Source organism: Capra hircus, chromosome 3 (genome assembly GCF_001704415.2).
Source record: "Capra hircus breed San Clemente chromosome 3, ASM170441v1, whole genome shotgun sequence".
Lineage (NCBI taxonomy): Eukaryota > Metazoa > Chordata > Mammalia > Artiodactyla > Bovidae > Capra > Capra hircus.
This window is the reverse complement of record NC_030810.1, coordinates 11,789,486-11,814,531: the sequence shown is the minus strand read 5'-3', so window position 1 is coordinate 11,814,531 and position 25,046 is coordinate 11,789,486. Positions and strand designations below refer to the sequence as shown.

At 53.4% G+C, this 25,046-nt stretch overlaps 1 protein-coding gene across 1 annotated transcript in view; it reads left to right on the top strand.

Moving 5' to 3' along the window:
- GRIK3 (glutamate ionotropic receptor kainate type subunit 3) overlaps positions 1–25,046 on the top strand; it is a 242,660-nt gene that overhangs the window by 163,545 nt on the left and 54,069 nt on the right. Inside the window, exons 4-9 of the mRNA XM_018041765.1 lie at positions 848–1,029; positions 3,372–3,425; positions 14,714–14,887; positions 15,446–15,589; positions 21,239–21,346; positions 24,688–24,801. Of these exons, the coding sequence (XP_017897254.1) occupies positions 848–1,029; positions 3,372–3,425; positions 14,714–14,887; positions 15,446–15,589; positions 21,239–21,346; positions 24,688–24,801 (776 nt within the window). The remainder of the gene's footprint in view (positions 1–847; positions 1,030–3,371; positions 3,426–14,713; positions 14,888–15,445; positions 15,590–21,238; positions 21,347–24,687; positions 24,802–25,046) is intronic.

The following is a 25,046-nucleotide window of genomic DNA, read 5'->3' as shown; positions in this document are numbered from 1 at the left end:
TGACAGGACAAGGAAAGTGAGATGAGGTCTGAGGAGGCGAGCACTGAGGGAAGAGGCCACTGACTTGGTTGAGGGGGGCGGGATGGGAGTTGGGTAGAGAGATCTTCTCCGGGCAGAGCAGTAGGGGTAGGCTTCATGGAGGAGGCGGGTGCACTGAGGCTGGAAGAATGGGAAAAGTTTACAGAGGGAGCCTGCTCTTGGGGCTGGGGGTGGGGGCGGTAACTCAGCACAAATGCCCCCTGGCCTTACCTGGTCCAACAGTGGGTACAGCTGAGCCTGAGTTGCCGCTTGTGCCGCATTCTGGCAGCAGGTTGCTGAGGCTGTTTCGGAAGATTATGTCCCGTGCTTTGCAGTGTTGTAGGGGGCGGGGGAAGGAGGAGGGGGTTGCCTCTAATTCAGGCTCCATAAGCCTCTACAGCCACTGGATGAGAGAGGAGCAGATGGGTGGAGTCAGCGGGGATTTGCTAGCTGTCTGTGCCTGCTTTTGAATCTACAGGTGTGTACACGTTATCTGTGTGTGCACACACCTTTATCTACATGTATAGGCATGTCTATCAACCCAAGCATATGTCCTGTCTGTAACATGCATGTGTGTATGTAAGCATGTGTGTGTGTGCACACATGTGTGTGTGCATATGCAGGCCTGCACAGCTGGGTGCACGGGTCTGTGCCCCAGTGTGCCAGGGCCTGTGTCTGCACACGTGTCGCTGTGTCCATGCACAAATCTCCGTGGGCCACACGTCGGTGTCTATGTGTGGTTGTAGACCTGTGACCACCCAAGTCTGTGGTGTCTGCAGCTGTGTGTCCATGTGCTCACGTGTGTCTTTTGTGCCCCGGGCCCTCTCAGGGCTCATCCGACTGCAGGAGCTCATCATGGCCCCGTCGAGGTACAACATCCGCCTCAAGATCCGCCAGCTCCCCCTTGACTCTGACGACTCGCGCCCGCTGCTCAAGGAGATGAAGCGAGGCCGGGAATTCCGCATTATCTTCGACTGCAGCCACACCATGGCTGCCCAGATCCTCAAGCAGGTGCGTGGGCACCGGCCAGCGGGAGGGAAAGCTGGGATCTGCTAGCCATTTCTCCCAGCCACGCCCATTTCCCAAACACAGGCCTGACGTCAGCCAGATCCGAGTTAGATCCCTAGTCCGCCTCTTTCTGGCTGTATGACCTTGGGTGGTCACTTTACCCCTATGAGCCTCAGTTTCACCAGGAGCAAAATGGGCACAGTGGTCTTGGCACCCCGACTTGGCGGGAGGGTGGGATGGGACAATGGATCAGCTGCCTAGCCAGGCCTGGAGCGCAGAGGGTGCTGAGTTTCTGCATCACCTTGATGCAAGTGGGAGGCAGGGGCTACTGAGGAAGCATAGGACACTCGAGGAAGCACAGAGAACTGGGGGTATCAGGAACAGCCTCCAGACTGCCTCTTCCAGCCACTAACTCCCTGCAGCCTGTGGCACTCAGTGTCAGTCTCCGATCACTGGGAGGTTTATCGAGGCTCCGCATCCCATCTGCTCAGCTCTGCAGTGACGGTGGGGGAGGAGAGTGGCTTGCAGTCCTGGCCGCGCCTCCATTCCCGGACGAGCCCAGTGTGGCGTGCTGGGAACCAGACCGAGCTCTGCCAGCCACCCAAGAAATCAACAATGAAATCGCTCACAGCCCCCTTTGGGGGTGTCGCGGCTGAAACCAAAACCACTCTGATTCGAGCCAGTGCTTTGTGTAAAAGGCAATTATGTGGTCTCAGAAAGCGTCCCTGGTGATTGGAGGAGGCATTCTGTGGGGCCTTAAAACATGACTCCGGGAGAGGCAGGTGGCAGGTAGGGGACGCAGGGATGCCGAGGGAGAGCTGCCGAGCTGAGGCCAGGAATCTATTCAAGGCCTGACGGCCCCGCCCAATCCTGCAAGGGGTGCCAAGAGGAATAGCAGCCTGTGTCTTCCCCGAGGAAGCCTCCCACCAGGCACCTTCACACAGCAGCTTAAAACTCAGTTGAGGGCGTGAATCCTGTTCCTGCCCTGGGGCGTGGTGTACCTGAGAGCGAGTGGCCCCAGGGTCATCCCCTGCTCTATAGACGGAGTGAACGATCCCTCCTTCATCTGGTTCTGGAGGATTTGGTGAGACTAGTGAAGGAAGGAGTTCATCCTTGTGCCCAGGGCACAGTCAGCACTGGATGTGGCGCAGCTTTAAACTCAAAGTGGGAGAGACAAAGCTCCCGCAAGTCCCTTAACCCTCGTTCTCTGGCCCATGGCGCCCAGCACCTCTCTCCTTTTTCAGGCACGTGGAACCAAATAATAAAGACCACCACTGCTCAGGTTCACTGAGGAGTGACTGTGCAGTGTACACACACCCCTGGGAAGTGGGGCGATTATCCTGCTTGATTTACCAGCAGGGAAACTGAGGCTCCAGGGGAAAGTCCTGGGCCTGAGGTCACCCAGCCAGAAAGTGAGAATTCACTCCCTAGTCTGCTCACGTGGAAACCCCTAGAACTGGAGATTCTGTGTTCAGCCTGACACTGAACTAAACCAAGGTGAGCGTGACTGCAGCCCGAGGACTGCTCCAGCCTTTCACCTGCGAATGCAGGCTGTGAATCCCCTCAAAGACCGGGAAGAGATGAGAGCCATTTTCAAAGTATACTTGACCTCGTGACATTTCCCCCTGAGCACTATGTGGGCCCGCATTCTGAAGAACTCTGTAGAAAATGCATTATGGTCATTAGTACTATAGAATAGAGGCTTCTAATAAATTACATAATATAAAATGCAGACTTCACGATGGTGGGTGATAATAATTCACACAGCCACGTGGCCCGCTGTGTGGTCAGCCAGCACCCGGGAAGCAGGGATGTCTCACTGCTTCCCACTGGGGATCCTCAGACCAAGGATAGACCCTGCTCTTTAGGTTTGGCTGGGTTGGTGGGGTCCGGGCTCCCACAGACATCTTTCCAGAGCCAGGACAAGTGGATTCAGCTGAGTGGAGTCAGGGCACTAGAGAACCCAGTGTTCAGTGGATTCCATCAGCATTTCTCCGAGGGCACAGACCTGGAGATGCTTCCTGAAAACTCAGACACCCGGCCCCCACCTGGCCCTGCAGAATTTGGCATCTTTAGAGAGTGCGGCCCAGGATTCTGCACTTGAGCGTGTCCCCTGCGATTTTGCTGCACACTCCGGAGTGAAGTCCCCTGCTGTCTGCCAGCCAGCCACTGTCATGGTCAAAAGGTCTCACAGGACATCCCACTCTGAGCATCCAGCCTCCCCCAGCCCACTGCCAGCCAGCCTGTGACGCCCCCGTCCTCAGCCTGGCCCCACGCCAGGGTGGAGAGGAGGAGGGGCTTCTTGGGTGCTCCCTGCAGGGCGCTCACGCTTTGCTCTCCCACAGGCCATGGCCATGGGCATGATGACCGAGTACTACCACTTCATCTTCACCACGCTGGTAACGTACCTTCAGGTCCCGGCATGGGTCAGGGTGGGGCTCCCTCCGAACAAGGTCAGCCTGGCAGGGAGGGACAGTTGCTGCAAGAGATTCAGACGGGACTTGCTTCCTAAGGCTGTAGGCGTAACCCCAGACAAGGGCGCAATCTGTCTCTGTGGCCCACCCACTTTGAGAAGGTGGGGACTTTAGAACCTGCCGGTGTGAACACATGCCCCTCTGCCTGCTGGCAGAGAGACCTTGCAGAAGTCAGTTCTTCCTCTGCAAAATGGGCACGCTCGTGGCTCCTGCCTCCTAGGACTGCTGTGGGAACTGGGCGGGTTCACGCACTGATGCACTGAGGGCAGTGCCTGGCTCGTGTGAAGCGCTGTTATTAGGACAATGACCCTTGGCCCCTGGCCCACGCACCTCCACACAGGTCTCAGGCCTCACGCAACAATAGGAGCTGCCACTTTGGATTCCTGCAGCATCCACGCTTAAGTCTGCCTACTCACCGTCAGCCGGGCCAGCCCACCTGCAGGCTCCAGATGGGTCTTTTCCAAACCATGAGAACATTTAGGACCATTTAAACCCATTAGGATAATTAGTTGTGGTCTGAGATCAGCAGAATGAAGAGATCCCTGTGCCAAAGGGGTACCAACTCCCAGCCACCCTGTCTTGGAGCCAGATGCCCTCAGATGTCACTGGGCCCCAGGTAGACTCTTCTGTCCAGCCCAGGTCTGGGGCAAGTGACAGCATCTTTAACCATCCTGTTGATGCAACCATCTCCTGAAATCTACATCAGACTTGCTGCTGCAGCTCTTCAGGCCTCTAGCTGTGTTCCTTCAGTCATCCAGCACCTGGCTAACATTCCTTACCCAGGGCCTGTGTTCGGCTAGGTGTCTCAGGATGCCTGATGCTGAGGCCTGCCCTCAAGGAACTCCCATCCTGTCCAGTCTGCATCTGTATGTCTAACTCATTCAGCAGACGTGTACTGTCACATGCCTGGACAGATTGCCGTGGGGCACAGTGGAAGGAGGCGTCAGATGCCGCAGGGCTGGTGGAAGGAGGGGAATTTCAGACTGCCTTTATAGGAAAGAAGATGCTTGAACCGGGCCTTGAAGGGTCAGAGGGAATTCACCAAGGAGAGAGAGCAGTGACATTCCACAGAGAGGGAACAGCATAAGCAAAGGTCAAAGACAGGTTAGCTCTTCGAGGTTCATCCTGGTTGAGTCAAAGTGTCAGTTGCTCAGTCGTGTCTGATTCTTGGTGACCTCACGGACTGTAACCCGCCAGGTTCCTTTGTCCATGGGATATTCCAGGCAAGAATCCTGGAGTGGGTAACCATTCCCTTCTCTAGGGGATCTTTCTGACTCGGGGATCGAACCAAGGAGGGTCTCCTGCATTGCAGGCAGATTCTTCACCATCTGAGCCACGCTCCTTTATGTACTGGTTGATTGTCAGAGCCAATTGTGTTCATCTCTTCCCAACTCCATATTCAATGACATCACTCAGGTAGCTTGAAATTAGTCATGGCAGGAGTATTCATACTATAGAAGCTGGCAGATGCTACAAATAAAAGACACTTTCCTACCATCCCCTGAGAGCTGGTTATTAAGCATTTCCCAGCGCAACACTGCCTCTCTGCACCCCCAGCCACTATACCTTGTACTCATGTCTGAGTCACCATGCTCCCTCTCCTGATCCAGAGCTCAGATCGGGGCCCCTGCCAGGAGCCGTGGTGGGAGAAAGGGATTCTGGAAGCTGATGACTGAGACCAGGCATCTTCTTTCCCAATTCCCTTTGGGAATTCTATTCACCCAAGCTGGCTTCTCTCCTGGGAGAGTCATCGGAGGCTGGGGATGATGCCATCAGATCCCCAACATTCCATCTGAAGCTAGAAGCAGGGAAGAGGAGCAAGTCTGGGAAGGTGCACACATTCCGGGGATCCCAGGCTCTCTCTCCAGGTGTGGCAGCCCTGGCATTCCCCCGCTGGGCTCCTTGGGTGCTGAGACCTCTGCACCCTTAGAGGTCCCCACTAGCCCTGTGCTAGCTCAACACATTCTTCCCACACTTCCATGCTGCTGGCTCACCTCCCTGAGTCCTTGCTGCTCTGAGTTGCTATAACAGAGCCTTAGAGTCCCCGTAGGGAAATACAAGGGAGGAGCAGGCAGAGCTCCCAAGGTGGCCGTGGCCCCCTGCAGACCATGCCCATCCCTGCTTCACATTACTGGCCAGCGCAGTGATGGGAGAGCAGGCCTCAGAGGCACAGATAAGGATGAGAGTTGCTGTTCCACCACCTCTTGGCGGTGCCCGTGGGCAGATTGCTTAACTTCCCTGGACCTCAGTTTCCTTGCCTTTAAAATGGGAATAATTCTGATGCCTTTAGGCCTCAGGGGTTTCTTTGGTGGCTCAGACAGTAAAGAATCCACCTGCAATGTGAGAGACCAAGGTTCAGTCCCCGGGTTGGGAAGATCCCCTGTATTATTCTTGCTGCCTGGAGAATCCCCATGGATAGAGGAGTCTGGCAGGCTACAGTCCATGGGGACGCAAAGAGTTGGACATGACTGAGCAACTAAGCACAGCACACATTTAGGCCTGAGATCCCACATTTAGCCTCTTTTGATCTCAAAAGAGCAGCAAAACTCACTCAAGTAACCTCAAGTCACTAGGAACTCAGGAGTGAACTATGAGGCTTAAGAGCAGACATGGAGGGTGGTTCTGGATCCAGAGCATCTCTGAACATCATGGGGTTTATGGTCCAACTCTCTGCCCTGAGACTCAACCAAGCTTCTCCAGTCCCCTCTCTCTGCCCGTTGCTCCCTCCCTCCTCTCTCAGCCTCAGCTCCTTCCCTGTGATCTCTGGTCCCTGGAAACTTCAGCTCATCTCAGCTGCCCTGGGATCGTCACATCCCAACAGACCGTCCATTTGGCCTCTGCCACTTTTCAGCATCTCTTTCTCTGAGTGTTGTCTGCCTTTCCCAGGTCAAATTTCGGACTGGCCAGGTACCAGTCAGGGCACTATATAGGCATTTGGGGCTGGACAGTTCCTCCTGGACTATCCTGCCCAGTATACAGGGTTTAGCATCCCTTCTCTACTTATTGATTTCCAGGGTTGATGACAAATAAATGCCGTCCCCACATTTTCTACAGCCCCCAGGAGAGTCATCAGCCAGATTGTAGCAACCCCCCTGGGAGGTGACGCCCTTGGCTGGTCAGCTGAGGTCTGACGGTGGGAGGCAGAGTGCACTGGATTCACAGAATCTAAGACTTGGCCACCACGCAGAAGGACTGGGGCACTGAGCAGTCCCTTTCAAAGTGGCAGGAACAAAATCCACAGATCTCATTCCCCAGCGCTGAGTATTGCCCCCTCATCCACTGTGTCCACACAGGACCTGTGTTTAAGCCCTCTCTGGGCCTTGCTCCCAATCCTGGCTCCAGAGAGTCTATTAAAGGCAACTCCACCTGGCTCATGCCCTCATTCCAAGACCAGAGGGGTGTCCCCTCAAGGAGCTGAAGCTTTGAACTCTCAGCCCCATGGTCTGACCTGACCTTCTAGGCAAGTCTCTGGGGAAGGTACTACCCTGGTGACACGGGTGGCTCCCCACATTAATGGCACTGCAGGCACGGGGTCACGGAGAAGGCAATGGCACCCCACTCCAGTGCTCTTGCCTAGAAAACCCCTGGACGGAGGAGCCTGGAAGGCTGCAGTCCATGGGGTCGCTGAGGGTCAGACACAACTGAGCGACTTCACTTTCACTTTTCACTTTCATGCATTGGAGAGGGAAATGGCAACCCACTCCAGTACTCTTGCCTGGAGAATCCCAGGGATGGGGGAGCCTGGTGGGCTGCCGTCTATGGGGCGCACAGAGTCGGACATGACTGAAGTGACTTAGCAGCAGCAGCAGGCACGGGGTCAAGGTTGGAGGTCCCGGAGGGAAGGGCAGGGCCAACGTATCCTTGCATCCTGAGGCAGTATCCTATTCACAGAGTGTCTGCTTTCCCTAAGTTTTTATGTTTTTTGTTTGTTTGTCTTGGGGGGTTGTTGGAGTCTTTTGCCTCGAAGCATGTGAGATCTCAGTTCTCAACTAGGGATCAAACCCACACACCCTGAAGTGGAAGCGTGGAGTATCAACCACTTGACCACCAGGGAAGTCCCTGCTTTCCCTGCTTTTAGATACCCTCCGTTCAATCACTCATCACTCACTATCCAGCGGCTGTATACATACGCTCTCAAGGTCCTGAGTACCGAGCTAGACACTTAGGTGAGGGGTGAGGGGGGTGTCTAGAGATGGATCCAGCACAAGTTCACCAGCTGGTGGGCCTCCTTTGTGCATATTAGACTCAAGGATACTGCCCCTGTATCTCCAGTGACCAAATAGAGCCTGGAATACAGTAGGTGCTCACCGATGCCTGAATGAATGAACACAACATGAAGCAGAAAGTAATCGGTGTAGTCAGCATCCTCATCAGAGCCAGAGAGAAGACCACGCACTCTGGGGCCCGTCTGCCTGGGTTAGAATCGAGATTCTCCCACTTACTTGGGCAAGCTACTTCACTTCACTGTGTCTCATTCCCCGTCCGTAAAATGGCCACAGCAACAGTACTGCCTCGTAGAACTGGTAAGCGCTAAGCATTAAGCAGGTATGTCGACACCAGTAAAGTTCTATGGAAAGTGCGTGGCATTTAGCACTATGTAAGAGTTAAACAGATCGATAAAATAACCCTGCTTCTATTTTTTATGTGCTCAGCATACCCCATTTCATCCAAAATTCAGAACAACTCTCCTAGGAAGGTATGACTTATCCAGTTTTACGAAAGAGTAGACACTGAGACTCAAAGAGTCTACTCAGTAAGAAACGGGAAGAGCAAGGATTTGACCAGCTGGGGGCTGTCTGACTCCAAAGCCCTCTGCTAGGCTTGTAGCAAAAGCCTTCATGCAGTGTTGCCTGGCCTCCTCTGGCTGGCTCAGGCTCAGATTCCGCAGGCCATGATGGTCTAGGCATAATATGATTGACACTAATGGCGGGGGTAGGGGGAGGAGGGGAAGCCTCGACAAATCCCTGCAGCACCCACACTTGACAGGTTCTAAAGCCCTTTCTCCACGTTGCTGATTTTCCTTTTCACAGGGCAGTTTGTGATTGATGGGGAAACCTGGGACCAGAGAGGTTGAGTGAGCTGCCCCGAGCCCCACAGCAGATCAACGACAGAAACCTAGGCTCCTGACTTCTTTTCCAACCCACTGCCCTCCCTCCCCCCACCTCTCTGAGGGCCAGGGAGAGCCGATCCTTCTAGAGACACAGTTGCTGCAAGATAAACAGTTCTGCAGTGGAATATGCATGTGTGTTGGAGGGGGCAGGTACCAGGGCATCTCCCAGCAGCTCCCCACATGCCAGGGCATCAGCTATGTTCCCCGGGTCCCTGCGTTCTGCTTAAGCTCCAGCTCCAAGGCCCTCCTTCCAGCTCCACTGGCTTAGGAGCCTACCTCGTGATTCTGCCTCTTGGTGCTCATTGTTCAGTCGTGGCTGGATTTGGGAGGGCAATGGCATTTGACATTTATCTCCTTTGCTTTAGGAAACCCATGTGTCACCAATTCCTCGCCTCAAAATAATTCTCCAAACTTGCTTCTCCCACGCAGAAGACATTTTAATTACCCCAGCTGCCATTATCTGTGCCAGCCAGCTTTGAGCCATTCCCAGATAACCCCACGTTAATCAGCCCCAGCTGAGCCCCTGGTCCATGTCATGTGTAGGTAAAAGCCTGGAGGTGAAAAAAGAATTATAATAAATTAATAGATAAGCAATCACAATTAATGCCACTTCCCGGCAATAACAGTTATATCATGGGAAAGATATTTTCATCTGTCATTCCTTAAGGCGATGTTTTCTGAGCTTCAGCTTCTACCCAGTCAGACCCATGGGGTGCTAATGAATTAGTCTATTATGTTATGCTGAATGTTTCTAAAAGGTCCCTCGTCGATCCTGAATTCAATGTGTCAACATTTGGCATGGAGAACAGCAACTTTTTGCCAAGCAGCAAGGTTGTGCACAGTTCACTGTGTACAGCACATGGGGTCTCAGCCCAGGGCAGTTTGGACAAAAAATTGTAGCCAGACAAAGAGGCCTCTTTTCCAGCTCCCTGTTGTCACCGCCCTCATGTCACAGGGATGGTGGCACTTGGTGCCACAAGCCTTGCAACACTTTGCAGCTGAGCCCAGGCTCAGAGTGACAGGGATGAAGATGACCCTCCCAGCAGTGCCACCCCATCATGCCCCCTCACAGGCTGTGATTGGCCACAGCCACTGTGTGAGTGTTAGCCAACCCAGCGCTGCATCTGGAAACTGGAAGGGCTGACATCGCCAGCACCCGAGCCCCACCAAAGCCAGAGATGCTGCCCTCCACACCAAGTCCAGAGGGCCTCTGGTCCTCAGGGAGGTGAGCCAAGTCAGGGAGGCCCTAGGTAGACTCGTGATGGGCATCTTTCAGGCTTTAGGTATCAGCACTGAATCGGAGAAGAGGCTGAGCCTCATTACAGGGGAAGAGGGAGAAGGGCGCCCGCTGGGGGCAGAGCTCAGCTTTTCTTCTGTGTCCCAGGCAATTCAGCTCTGGCCCGAAACTTGCATTCACCACTCTACAAAGCAAAATCCCTCCATCTCCCCAGACCCACCTTCTTCAAAGGCAGTTTAGGGAAGATCTGTTATTTCCAAAGCAGTCCCTTGAGGGGCTCATCCACCACCCCAGGCAATTTACCAAATCACTCCTAACTTCTAGCCCCATAGAAAGCTCCCTCTGAGAGGAGGTTATGAAATTCTACTCTCTCATTTCCAGGCACTTCCCAGAAAGCTACCCAGCTAGCTGATCCTTCTATCCACTTTGATTGATGGGAGTATTTGGTATGGGAGCTTGTAGGGGAGACAGATGCAGACATAGAGAGTTATCATGAGTGGGATGAAAGCCAAAATGTCCCAAGATAAGAGCAGAAGCACCTTTGACCCACCCGATCATGTGTATCTAGAGTAGCAGTCAGGGGAGGCTTCACAGAAGAGGCGACACTTGAGCTGAATCTCAGGGTGAACCCACCCAAGAAGAGTTGAGAAGACAGACGTTCCAGCCCAGAGATAGATAGAGCACACACAAAGACACTGGCACAGGGAAGCTGCATGATGGGGAAAGGGGCCACAAGGAATGAGGAAGGGAGACGAAAATGGTTTGGTGCTCCTGGGGCAAAAAACTGAGAGGGAGTGGGAAGAAAAGTGAGGCTGGAGGGGTGGAGAGCCTCGCAAACTACACTAAGGAATTTGTGCTTTATTCTGAGAAGCAAGTAGGATCCATTGAAAAACACCAAGCAGGGGAGTAGCAGGTTGGGCTTATTCTTCAGAAAGACCCCTCTGAATGCCATGTAGAGGGTGACTGCAACATCCAGTGGGTGGGAACTGAGGGCTGATCATGGGACAGAGGGAGGGCTTGGGAGCTGGCAGCCTGGCTTTGACACTGTTGCTCCCAAGTGTACAGCTGTGAGCAAAAGACCTAACCTCTCTGTGACTGAGTTCCTTCCTCTAAAATGGAGCGATAATAACACCTTTATTGTAAGGCAGAAATGTACATTTAGTGAGTTAGCATACATAAGGCACTTAGAAACTGTTCTGAGGTTTATAGGTGTTCAGTGAATGTTAGTTCAATGTCATTGTTTTGATATCGCCAAGAGGGGTAAGGCAGGAAGGATGCAACTCAGGTCTGTTCCTCTCCTCCAAGAACCCAGTCGTGTCCTGGGGGGCAAGTCAATTAGCTGTCACAACCTGCTGCCAGAGAAGGCAGAATATGAATATTTATCAGCACTTCTGTGATGTCTACCATGCACCAGACACGTTCTAAGTATGTCTATTAACCCAGTTCTTCTTCAGGATGACCCTATATGGCAGGTACTATTTTCATACCCATTTTGCAGATGAGGCAGGTGAAGTAAGGAGAGTAGATGGCCTGGCCTCACAATCTGTGCTCGTAACCATCGCCTGGGGCTGCCCAGTGAACTGTTCTCAGGGAGCAGCTGTGGGAAGAGAGGCCTCTTTCCTCTGTGTCCCCTGCCTTGCTCTCCATCTCTGATTCCACAGGTCTCCACATCTAAGCCCAGAGCTGTGTGTTTCCCCGTCAGGAGTAACAGCTTAGATGAGCGACTTCTCAAAACACGGATTGCAACCCCACCCCACAATCTCAATGGCCCATACTTTCCAAAACAAGTTCTCCAAAAGCAATTCTGATGCATATCTTGTGTCTGACAACCACTGGGGACATAAACACAGGAAGTTTTAAATAGAACAGACACTGTGTACTAGTAAATGTATACAACCAGCTATCCAGATAGCTATCCAGCTATCTGGGGGAAAACCCAGATTTGTAGTGCTTGCCAATCTTCATGGTGTGAGCTCTCCCACCATGGCCAATGTCAAGCTACCAACGAATGTCACTGAACGTAGAGTCGGGAAGTGTTGATGATTAGCTCTTACAAGCCGATGGGAGCCAGCTCCAACACCCCACTGAGCTGGACCTGGGAACAATTTCTGCACTGCTTCCGTGAGCTCTGTGACCTTAGGCAAGCCACGTCACCCCTCTGGTCCTTGTTTCCTCTGCAAAAAGGGAATGCTCTTGAACACCTACTTTAGAGGGGATCAAGAGAATCAGATGACATGCTCCACTTGAAGGGCTGAGCACAGTGCCCACCCCACTCACTCCCCACTGAGACTGGGGCCACACAGACACCCTCTGGCCAATTCCACGGGGACTCCTCCATCTACTTCCGCCCAGCCCCTCACCCCTCCCAAATCCTGGTCTTGAACCAGGGCCCCATTTGAGCAAGGTTGGGACTAAACTTTCTTTCCCAGGCTCAAAACTGCCCCCAGCCTCTCCCCTAATCCCTATACTCTTAAAGAGGAAACCAATACTGTGTATTTCAGAAGGAGGCCAATCAGAATTACAGGAGGAGTTCCGCGTGAATTAGGAACATCTCAGAGGCCAGAGGAGAAGCGCAGTGCAAAAGAGCTGCTCTGTGGGCTCCAGGTTTATCCCTCATTATCTTTCCATGACCCATCATGGATTTAACTGAAGCTGGGACTGTGATGGGGCCAGATGTTTCTCCTGATGACTGCAGCCACGGACCATTCTGACCCAGCGTTGGACGGACTGACTGAGTTGAGGGACCTGGGAAAGATGATGGGCCAGGTTGCAGGGGTCTGGGGTGAGAGCGGAGGAGGGAGGGGAACAGTGGAAGGCAGCTGGATGCTAGTGCGGAAAAGAGCAGACGATAGATGAGGAGGACCTCAGACTAAGACCTTAAGACTCATTTTCCTACTAGTGGAATGAGGCCCATCTAGATTATCAGCGTATATGTTTCAAAAAGTAACGTGACTCTTATGCAAATATAGAATGAACAGGAGGCAAAGATGTATTCAGCTCATGAACAAAGGAACCAGTAGGATGACAATGCTGGCTCAAAGAGCATTTGAAGGATTGAGTATTTATAGGTATTTGGTGTAGGGGGAACATCATATAAGTCAGCTAAGTTAGGTACAAAACGGATTAATGTCCTACAGGGCAATAAAACCACCAGCTTGAGGATTATCTTTTCTATGGGCAAAAGTCTACATGTTAACTCAGAATCTGGGCCTTTAACCAGGGGCTGACAGTGCAGTCAAACCCAGGTGAATTCTCCCAGAGAATCGCACAGTCCCCGGAGGGCCTGGTGAGCAATGTGTCCACGAGACGTTGGAAGGACATGCTGGTCTCCAACTCCCTTATCTCCAAGTTTGGGAAGTTTTTCTTTCTTTTCTCCTTTTTTTTTTTTTTTTAAATTGGAGGATAACTGCTTTACAATGTTGTGTTAGTTTCTGTTGTACAACAACATGAATTAGCTCTGTGTATACACACATCCCCTTCCTCTTGGACCTCCCTCTCACTACCCTCATCACCCCTCGAGGTCATCTCAGGGGACTGAGCTGAGCTCCCCACACCACCCACCTCCTGACATCCCTTCTCAGCCTAGCATCTGGCTCCTCCCTCTGCAGCCAACCCCCTTTTTCCCCCCGCCCCCTCCCCTCACCAGCTCACGATGTCCCAGAGCTGAAGCTAGGTTGCCCCCATGCATTAAGACCTGTCTTCCCGGCTTTTAGACCCGTGCACCAAACTGGATGTGACCTGGCCAACAGGCTGACTGCTCCTAGGATGCAGGGTGTCAGGGGGCCTGGCTGGTGATGTGGGGTTGAAGAGAGAGAAGAGGGCCCTATACTCCTTCAGTCCCAGGCACAAGAGTCAATTTTAATTCTTTTTATTGAAGTAAGGTTAATTTACAACGTTGTATAAGTTTCAGGTGTACAACAGATGATTCAGTTAATGCGTGTGTGTGTGTGTGTGTGTGTGTGTGTGTGTGTTAATCACTCAGTCGTGTCAGACCCTGTGACCCCATGGACCCATCAGGCTCCTCTATCCAGAGAATTCTCCAGGGAAGAATACTGGAGTGGGTTGGAGATCTCCAGGGGATCTTCCCGAGCCAGGGATCAAACCCTGGTCTCCTGTGTTACAGGCAGATTCTTTACCATCTGAGCCACAGGGAAGCCCCCTCAGTTATGCATATATACCTATATATCTATCCTTTTTGAGATTCTTTTCCATTATAAACTATAAGACAATGAATGCAGTTCCCTGTACTATGCAGTAGATCTTGTTGCTTATCTGGTTTATATATAGTAGTGTGTATCTGTTAATCCCAAACTCCTAATTTATCCCTCCCCCGCTTCCCCTTTGGTAATCATAAATTTGTTTTCAGAAGAGACTATTTTAAAATACCCTCTTTGGGAGGATAAAATCCTCCCTCAGCCTCCCTCTGGGAACTTGGAGATGCCCAGACCCAGTGCCCTTTGTCTTCCCAAAGGAGGCCTCCCCCATCAGAGGAAGTGACGGTCAAGACCATTATCCAGCTTCTTTGCTGTTCCAGGCTGGGCATTTCATATGAACTGCTTCACTGGGGCCTATAAAGGAGGCACGATCCCCGTTTTGTAGATGAAGAAACAGGCTGAGCCGTGTGTCTGAGGTCCGGCAGTGAGTCCGTGGGGTCAGCCACCAGGCAGCCGGGTCTGGCCGACTCCAAGTGCAGAGCTGCCGTGAGTGCTCCATCAGCCGCCCTGAGCCTCCCTCCCCAGAACTCTGCAGGGAGCTACAGAGAGCAGAGCAGGGAGCTGCTCTGGGGCCCCAGTAGGAAGTGTGGGAGGTAGGGCTGGAGCTCACAGCCGGGTCACATCTTTGTTTATTGAAACTCTCTCTGTCAAGGATCTTTACGCGTTAGACCTGGAGCCCTACCGCTACTCGGGCGTGAACCTGACGGGATTCCGGATCCTCAACGTGGACAACCCTCATGTCTCGGCCATCGTGGAGAAGTGGTCCATGGAGCGGCTGCAGGCGGCTCCCCGGGCAGAGTCCGGCCTGTTGGACGGAGTGATGATGGTACTGCCGCTGGGTGCGCCAGACCCAGGGGCTCCCCTCCCTCCCTTCCTTCCTTCCCTTCTTCTCTCCTTCCTCCCTGTTTCTTTTTTCCCTCTCACCACTTCCCTTCTTAAGACCTACGCTGTGTCTGCTAGACCTTAGGCCAGGGGCCGGGGACGCTCAGGAATCAGACGCAGCCCCCCTCCCCCCACCCAAGTGTGGGAGTGCAGGCACAGAAACAGATGGTTACAGAGAGTGGGGATAATGTCCTGGACGTGGAGGACTTTCAGCTGTGGTGGGCAGGAAGCTGGGGAGGCTGGAAAGGTGAACCAGGCAACAGAGAGACGCCGGGGGTGGAGGGCCTGGCAGAGAAGATCTGAGCTGCAGAGGGAGGGAGTCAGGTGTCTGCAGAGCTGCAAAGACACCCCAAGCCCGGCCTCTCATCAGGAGCCAGGTCAGGGCGTTTCCCTCTCCAGGACACCATGCCTTTGGCGAGGGAGATAAAGGGAGACAGGGAAGGGTGGGCTGAGGACTCTCAGGGCCCGAGCCACTCTCAGGCAGCCCTGGGCCTCCCCCCAGACGGACGCGGCCTTGCTGTACGATGCCGTCCACATCGTGTCTGTGTGCTACCAGCGGGCACCGCAGATGACCGTGAACTCCCTGCAGTGCCACCGGCACAAGGCCTGGCGCTTCGGCGGCCGCTTCATGAACTTCATCAAGGAGGTGAGTGGCCCCTGCACCCACCCCCACCAGGGCCATCTCCTGGGGGCCACAGAGCAGTCAAGGGCCCAAGTTTGGGAGTCCAGTCCATGTGAACTTGGGCCAGAGCTTGTTTCCTCAGGTGCAAAGGGGCTCAGCAGGGACCAGTCTTACAAAGTGGCAGAGAGGCTGCGTCCTTGGCACATAGTAGGTGCTCAATGTGTGGGTGGCATTGTCAGCAGGACACAGCCTGGGTTTTAAACAGCTGAGCGTCTTTGCCTCCAGCTGTGTGACCTCAGGCAAGCTAGAGTACCTTGCTGAGCCGGGTATGAAGCATGCCCATCTCGTGCGGATGCTGTGAGGACAAAATGAGGCGTCATGTGGAGAAGGCTTAGTGCTGAGGGCAGAGGCAACTCAGTAACTCGTAATCAGCTCCACAAACTCCTCTTCACATCACGGGCCCATCAGCCTGAGGTCCCTAGTGGGACCTGGCTCTCCTGGCACCATGGCAACTGTGAAGAAGTCCCATCCGATTCAAAAAACCAGAGAACATGTCCTGCTGCCGAGAGGATGACCATGGAGACGCACAGTGCCCACGTTTCCTTTCAGATGCTCCATCACTGTCGTCCTTACAAATGCAGAGTTTATTGTTCCCATTTTACAGGTGGGGACACCCAGGCCTGGGTTTGTACCCTGGCTCCATGACAACAAGCTGTGTGACTTTGGGGAAGATGATTAACTCTTTGATCCTCAGTCTCCTCAACTATAAAATAGGTATAGAAAGAGTCCCTGCCTCAACGCATTGTTGGAAAACTAGTGTGAAAAACTGTAAGCAAAGCACATAGTCCAAGACTGGGCAGAGTCAAGTCCCAGTAATGGTAGGTGAGGAAGGCATATAGGGGTGAGATCTAGGCGTGTAGGGGTGAGATCCCTGGGTCAGAAGGAGCAACCTGTCCAGGGCAATGTCAAGTGCAGTTAGGAGAAGCCTCCTAGGAGGGCTTTGCATAGACCACGTCTTTGTAGCCATCACAATGAACCAGGAATGAAGCAGACTGCCTTGAGAGTTCATTCAGTTCATTTATTCACTATGTGTGTGGGTCTGCTGAGTGGCCAGCACTGAGCCTGTGCTGGGGATCCAGCGGGGTTAAACCAAATAGGCAATGGCGTGCACAGAGCTCACCACCTAGGGAAACGTCAATCAGGGCATTCCATTAGTGAAAGTAATCCCATATGCAAAGGAAGGCAGCACAATGAGGATAAATAACAAAGAAATTCACCACTCAGCAGACAGGACTGCTCCCCTAGAGATCCCAGCTCACCATTACTGCTTGGGACAAGGGCAGTAACACCTCCTGTGTTTTGTGCGTGTGAAGTCACTCAGTTGTGTCCGACTCTTTGCGACCCCATGGACTGTAGCCCACCAGGCTCCTCTGTCCATGGGATTCTCCAGGTTTTAGAATGACACTAAACAGCATATGTCTTTAGAGTCTGATATCAGAGGCTTGTCTCTGTCTCTTCCCAGCTGTGTGGTTTTATACAAACTCCTGGACATTCCTGAGTGTCAGTTTCCTCGCCTGGCAAACCATGTCATAGTCCCTGTGAGGGAGCAGTTAATTCCTTGGCACTGGTTCCTTCACACCTAGAAGAAACTCCGGTGTCAGTTGTTTTGGTAGAAGAGGACCATGAAGGTTCCTTCTCATGCAACCCCTCAAAACTGTGGAGGAAGTCTGATTGTCCCATGCCCTGAGCGAGGCCTGGCTGGCTTGCACAGTCATCACCTTGTTCTTGGGGGAGCGTGGAGGCCTCACACCCCACCCCCTGAGCCTCCTACTTCTGCAGGCCTCCAACCCAGTAGCCAGAGACTGGCGTGGATCTTTCAGTGACAGGGGCCACAACTCTAAGACCCTTAGGAGCCAGACATAAGTGACTTTGAAACCTAAGCACTTTTCAGCGGTGTGATCTTAGACAAGCTACTGAACCTCTCTGTGCCGCAGGGCCTCCGGCACAATGGACAACAGCAGTGTGGTCGTAGGTGTGAGTCATGATGTGTGGAGTGCTTAGGACAGTGCCTGGCACAGCAGACACTGAGCTGATTGGCTGCTGTTATTATTTCTATCATCACGACTGTCTTCACAGGGGTTTCTTGCTCCCTGGTGGGTTTCCAGCTACAGAGAATCTCCAGGCCACAGAGCTTCAGAGAACCCCCTGGAGTGCTCGAGGCTCAGTCCTGAAGCCTCAAAGGGAGCAGATGGCTTGCAGAGCAGAAAGGGGCCTCCCACCCGGGACTGACGGGCCCTGCTGGATTATCCCGCTCTCCTGTTTCCTGGCCCCAGCCCAGTGAACAGCCTTCACCACACACTCTCCTTCACACAGTACTTTCAGAAACATCTTTGTCTCAATTCCATGTGGGGGAAGTGGAGACCGAGGCCCAGAGCAGCTGTGGGGCTCCCCGATGGCCCCACAGCTGGCCACCCCCAAGACCCAGGCCCCCTGCATGAGCCCAGCACCCGGTCTTCCCTCAGACCATTTCCAAGTCTCCCGTCTCCCCATCTGACTGCCTGACAGTAAATCATTTTAAAGACTTGGCATTTCCGAGAGGAGCTGGAAAATACCAGGCCGGAGTTCAGAGCTTGTGAAGCATCTTTCATTTAGGGAGTCCTGCTCGGCGGCTGAAAGGGGCGGGAGGGCTGGGAAATGTCATGGGGCGGAGCTCCAGCGGCCCCCTGGCCTGGCCCTGCCCCTGCCTGCCCGCCCACAGACAGGCCGCACACCTGCTGACATTTAAGTCCTCTGGAGATGTCAGAGAGGAAAGCTTCCCTCCCGTGCAGGTTTGAAGACGCCTGCCATGATTTCCCCAGGGGGCCCGGGGAGGTAGCCTCAGGGGGCGGGGCCCAGGCAGAGGAGGGGGAGGCGGAGGGACTGGGGAGCCTGAAGGGAGCGGAGCTTCCCTGTGAGGTCATACACAGCGGCCTTCACATTCACTGATGCATTTTTAACTGAAGTAAAATAGTGCATGGCCTTCCTGGTAGCTCAGAGGCAAAGAATCTGCCTGCCAATGTAGGAGACGCAGGTTTGATCCCTGGGTTGGGAAGATGCCCTGGAGGAAGGCATGGCAACCCACTCTAGTATTCCTGCCAGGAGAATCCCATGGACAGAGGAGCCTGGGCTATAGTTCATGGGGTCGCAAAGAGTCGGACACGACTGAGTGACTAAATAAGAACAAAACAGTGTATAACATGTAAGTTTCAGGTGTAGGACATTATAGCTCCGTAACATCGGTGTATGTTACAGAATAGTCCCCGCTGAAGGTCTGGTTACCATCTATCACCATACAGTTGACCCTCCACACTTTCTGCCCACCCCCAACCCGGTGCCTCACTGTTAACCACCAATCTGTTCTCTGAATCAGATGCATCTATAAATCTCCATCCCCAAGTCCAGTCCGCAGTTTCCTGGGCTTCATAAACTCTCGCCACTCAACTTGGACTCAGGGACCCCAGCCCTTCAGCTCTGCTCAGCACAGAGGGGATCTGCCTGGTACCACCATTACTTGGGACCTGCAGAGCTCAGCCTCTCTTTGAGCCTCAGTGGCCATGACTGTAAAATGGGGACAATCATGACACCCACCTGGTAGGACTGTGATGCAAACCAGATGAGCTCATGCAGAGAAGTTAATCATGGACAAGCCTTCTGTGATAGGTTTCTACGGAGGTGGTCCACGTGATCATCCTCCCCCCTGCCAAGGGCCAGCCCTAATCCAAGGGAGCCCCACAGGAGGAAGGGACCAAGGAGAAATCATAGCTGGGGTTTTGTGTTCCAGGCACTGTGCTAAGCCCTTTATACACCTTTGTCACCACCTGTGAAGTAGGTCATTGTCCTCTTCCTGAAGCTCAGAGAGGTAGGATGCCTTATGCAAAGTCCATGTTCCACCCACTTTTGATTTCCAGCCCCCTGGAGCCCTTCGAGGTGCACCCTTCTGCCTGAGCTAGCATAACACATGCCATCTACACCCTTATACACAAGACTTTACAGTGCCAGACGGCTGCCCAAGTGCTCGGAGATTCCCATGGGTTTTAGCTTCAGTCTACAGATGGGCCTTCAGGGATCCAGGAACCCATGAACTTGTGTGTTATATTGTGTAAGCTTGGGTGCTGGGGAAACTTCAGCCTTGGAGAGGCTATGGAGCCTTCTTCAGAGTCTGCAGGGATCATGACCCCAGTGGGGTGAGGCACCCACTGAGCCCATCTCCCAGGGCTGCTGCGGAGGCTTCATGGGGCGAGTGGAAGGAAGGTCCTTATAGCGCTAATGCTCTAGGCCCACGGGAGAGGCATTGGCTAGAAGGGGAGATGGCAAACTTTCTATACAAAGGGCCAGATAGTGAATATTTTGGACTTTGCAGACCAGGGCTTCCCAGGTGGCTCAGTGATAAAGAATCTGCCTGCCAATACAGGAGATGTAGGTTCGACCCCTGGGTCAGGAAGATACTCCAGTATTCTTGCCTGGAGAATTCCATAGACAGAGGAGCCTGAGGGGCCACAGTTCATGGTGGTGGCATACATACCATCTAATGGGTGCCACAAAGAGTCAGACACAACTTAGAAACCAAATAAAAACAACAACAGACTGGACAGTCTCTACAGCAACTATTCAACTCTGAAGCCACAGCACAAAAGCAGCCAGAGACAACCGGTAAATACACGGGCGTGACTTTAACAGGAAATGGGTCCACGTGTATCACCAGCCATAGCTCCCAATCCTGGCTTTAAAAGATGGAGCCTTTCTCAGCTTAGCCCTGTTCCTTCTCTGAACCTCTGCCTGCCTCTCTGTTAATGATGCTAAAAGCAAGAAAAAGTAGAGAAAGCTACCATTTATTCAGGGCTCAGGTTGTACCCATGGGCATGAATCTGAACCAACTCTGGGAGACAGTGAGGGACAAGGAAGTCTGGCATGCTGCAGTTCCTGGGGTTGCGGAGAGTCGGACACGACTTAGCTATTGAACAACAAAGACAACAGGTTGTACCAGGCACCATTCCCAGTTTTTCACGAGACGTACTTCATTCTGCCCTCACAGTGTTTTGGTGAAATGGGTAGTATTAGTTCCATTTTACAGATGAGGAAACTGAGGCAGCGAGGCAGAATGAAATCCCCAGGTCACGCAGCTGAGGTTGGACCCTGTATTCTGACCCCAGTTTTTAACCAGGATGTGAGTGGAGCTGGGGTGAGAGACCTGCTCTGTCAGCCCTGGCTCTCTGGGGATTACTCTGTCTGGTCCTACAGCCAGAGCTGGCTTGGTCCCTTGCCTTTCTGCCCCTCAGCAGGTCTCACCTGCCACAGTGTACCCACTTGCCTCTTTGCCCCTCCCTGGGGACCTGACATGGACCGGACTCCCCCCTTCTCATGGCTTCGAGGCGGGGCTCATCTGAGCGCATCTGAGATCGATGTTGTACACGAGAAGGTGCAAGTGTAAAGCTGGCTAAAGAGCATAATAGAATTTATGGAAATCGCTGGCTCGCACCACAGCCCTAGCAATGATGGAGGTGATTATTAATTAATCATGGTCTTGGGGGAACAGTATCAGTGCAAGGAGTAATTAAAATGAAGCATTGTACAGTTGTACCGAATGATGATTTATGAGCCCGAGGAACTGCCGCTCTGCCCTCTCCCCTCCGGCAGGCTCAATGGGAAGGATTAACTGGACGGATTGTTTTCAACAAAACCAGTGGCTTACGGACGGATTTCGATCTGGACATCATCAGCTTGAAGGAAGATGGCTTGGAGAAGGTGTGTGAGCTCAGCAGTGGGGGGGCGGGCCAAGGAGCAGGGGCTGTTAAATCCTCCACGACAGATCCCAGGAAGAGACCCTGAGCAAGAGGGCAAGACCCCATCCAGCTGCCCCCTCGGGGCTCAACACGACCCAGTGTGGCCACTGCCTTGGCCCCTCTTGGCCTTCTCAGCCTGGAGGGGTGCAGAACCCAGTGGCCTGGCCGTGGCAGATACTCAAATGATCACCCTGCCAGCAAGGGCCATCAGAGAGATGCTTAACCTGGGAAAGGCTCATGGGACAGACAGACTGTCTCTAAGTCCTCTGTCATGGGGCAGAGGGACAGACGTGTCCTTGGGTAGGAGAAACTCTCTAATAACTTGTGGACGCCTGCCTGGGGAGTAGTGAGCTCACTGTCCCTGGAGACATTTCAGCAAAATTGAACAAAGGGATTGCTTGTCTGGGAGATTGGAGCTGATTCTTATCCTTGGAGAGAGGTGGAAGCATATGGATTCTGAACTCCCCATGCTAAGCTTCTAAGGCCTCTGTGATTCTGAGAATTACAAGGAAAGCAAGCCCACAGGGCTGGCCTCCCATCCCGCTACCATAGAAATGTTTGTAATGGGGCCAGTTCTGACCCCTGGGAGTCATAAGCAATATTGTGACAAAGTCAGGCTGCTGGGCTGAGAAGGGGATTTAACATTAGCCCTGATTCTCAGCATTTCATCGGACCTCAGGACCAAGGGCTCAGCCACACCCACTGGTCCCTGGGAGCCACCAGGGCACCTCTCCAACCCTGGGAGAGGGAGTGTATAAAATGAAGAAGTGGAGGGGCCACTCCTGGTGCCTGTGATCCTTCAGGGGCCCTTGATTCCTCTCCTATCTTCCCCTGCCCTCCCTGGTCCAGGGCTCTTCTGTGGACTTCTTTTAACACCCCACCCTGGCTTGCCACTTCTACTCCTGGACCCTCCATCCATCCCGAGTGCACACACAGATGAAGCTACCCAATGCACAGCGCTGCTCTGCCCTGGCACTGGGACTCCCCAGTGCCAAGGCATTCCGCATCTGCCTCTCCCCCCAGCCTTGAAAACTGTCCAGGAAATGCCCTAGTTTCCTCTCCAGGACTAGTCTCCACTGCCCCTCAAATATTCCTCGAGGCCCAGCCACACCCCTCCCTTCTGCACCTCCAGGCCTTTGCCCATGCCATCCCTCTGGTTACAGGAACAGCCTTTGTCTCCTTGGTTCGTTCCCACAGACACAAACCCAGCTCTGCCTGGGTTGTACTTTGTGGCCAAGGTGATGCCATTTAGTCCTGAGTTTCCCATGGACTCGTGGGGCCACTGTGCTGGGGCCAGGTGGCCAGGGCAACCTCACCACTCCCCTGCCACTCTTTCAGCCACTTATAACACCAGTCCCCTAAGGACAAGGTGCTATACCGTCTCTGCCTAAGATGATCCAGCCCTGTTGGTCTAACTCTATTCAAACTATAGCTTATCAAGCACTCTGCCAGCTCCTATTTAGACTCCTGCAGTGCTGGGGAGCCCGCTTCCCCCTCTGGCAGGACCACTATAATAGTTGTCACTCGAGTAACTGTCTCATTTTTGCTCTCTTAACTGTCCATCTCTGGGGATAGCCTAAAATTCTAAGGATGGCAATTAGATGGCATGTATACCACCACCTCCCACTCTCATATCGATGGTAGGCATCAGTAATTGCCCATCAGAGCACTTTTGCCATCTGAGCCTACCTGCAGCTCCTACTAGCCCTCTAGCAACTGCAGACAGACCACAGCTAATACTCAAGAAAACCTCTCTACTATACCTAGATACTGGCTGACCTGCAGAGGCCCCACCAGAGGCTCCTGGTCACAGCCTCCCAGATAGTGGGCAGAGAGTCTGTGAAAGCTGGGTCCTCCTCAGTCTTAACTGTTCTCTGATGCCCATGGGAGATAGGGCATCAATAGCTGCTTGCTGGAGCAAGGGTTCCTGCTGGTCACCTGGCTGTCAGCCAGCTGTTTGTTGAGAGCTTTCTGCACCCAGGCCTGCCACTAGGGTCCCTCATGCTGGGGCTGGGCTCTGCGCTTGGCCCCCTTGAGAGAAGAACCTCTTTAATGCTGTCTGCTTGTTTTCTCTCCTCTGGGCTCTGGGGGTCTGCATAGAGAAAGATGCTGCCCAGAGAGGGTGCTGAGCTGCCAAACACAGCCATGCTGCCTCTCATCACTTCTCTCTCATCACTTCTGTTTACTAAGCCGGGTCATAGCTGATTCAGCCAGCTCCAGCCAGTGGCTTTGGGGGGATTAAGGCAGAATTACCCAAGCATAATTACATGTCTCTCTGCTATCTGCTTTGCACAGCTCTCTTAATGGGATGTTTGCATTCGGCCTCCCTGTTTAATTGATTAGGTTTCCTGAGTGCCGTCCCCCCAGCCCCCAAGCAACTGGGCCAAGGACAGGATGGTCAGGCCAGAACCTTCCTTGAGAGGTGCTGAGATGGGCACAGAGAGGGGCAGAGCTGGATCCCAAAGGATTTTCAAGAGACCCAGGGCTTGAGAACCATTTGTAAACTTGATCTTCCCCTGCCTCCTTCCAACCCCAGGCCCGATGTCCACAAAGGCACTATGGGAACAGAGATTAGGCCACCTCAGCTAGAACATCTGCCAACTTTAGGTATAATACTACAAAACAAATTGCCTTCAAATCCAGTGGCATCCACTGCCCTCTGTGAGGGTTTTCCACTCTGTCTGCCACCCCCTGAAATAGCTGCGAAGACCAGCATCCTGCCCAGACTGACTTCCTGCACAAGACACGTCTCCTTGTCCTTCCACACATGCCTAGGGAACATCTCCCTCACTCCAGGCCCTGTCCTGGGCTCTGGAGGGCATCTGGCCCCAGAGCTGGCACAGGCTGAGACCCAGTGAGTGAGCAGCTGGTGCCCAGCTCTTCCCTAGGAGGCGGGAGGCCGCCCTCCACTCCCAGGCTTGGAATGACTCTGACCCAGGGCAGGACCTGGCCCTAACACTAACTTGACTTCGTGGCATCTGCTCCACCCCAGGCTGGCTTCCACTGTGCTCCCTGGGCTCTCCTTATATTCCTCTTATCCCTCTGCACTTCCCTTCCATCTGGGGTGGGTTTGCCAGCAAATGGGGAGGGAGGAGAATTCAGGAGAATTCAGGAGACTCGACATCTCGGGGGCTTCCTGTGGGAAGAAGGAAGGCAGCAGGGCTGTCAGAAAAGTTGGCTCAGAACTTGTCAGCGATGACGATGCTCCTGAAAGGTGGGAACAAGATGGGCTGCTTGCTGATGTGAAGAAAGGGTGGAGACACTGTGCACTCAGCCCCTGTACTGCGTCGTCTGCCCATCCAGGTGGGAGTGTGGAGTCCCGCCGAGGGGCTCAATATCACGGAGGTCGCCAAAGGCCGAGGCCCTAATGTCACCGACTCGCTGACCAACAGGTCTCTCATCGTCACCACCGTGCTGGTAAGAGCTGCAGCCCTGCAGGAGGCCCCCTGTGAGCTGGGAGATGGGCTGGCCCTTGGGGCTAGAGGGACCCCTCCATCACCCCGCCGAGCATAGACCAGCTGCCTCTTATGGGGCTGCTGAGAGGCTGGAAGATGAGGGAGGGGAGCTGAAGGAAGCTGGAAACACTGAGGGTCCCTCAGAGAGCCCCCAGAGAGAAGTTGAAACGTAGCAATACTGCTCATGGTCACAGGTCAGAGACACCA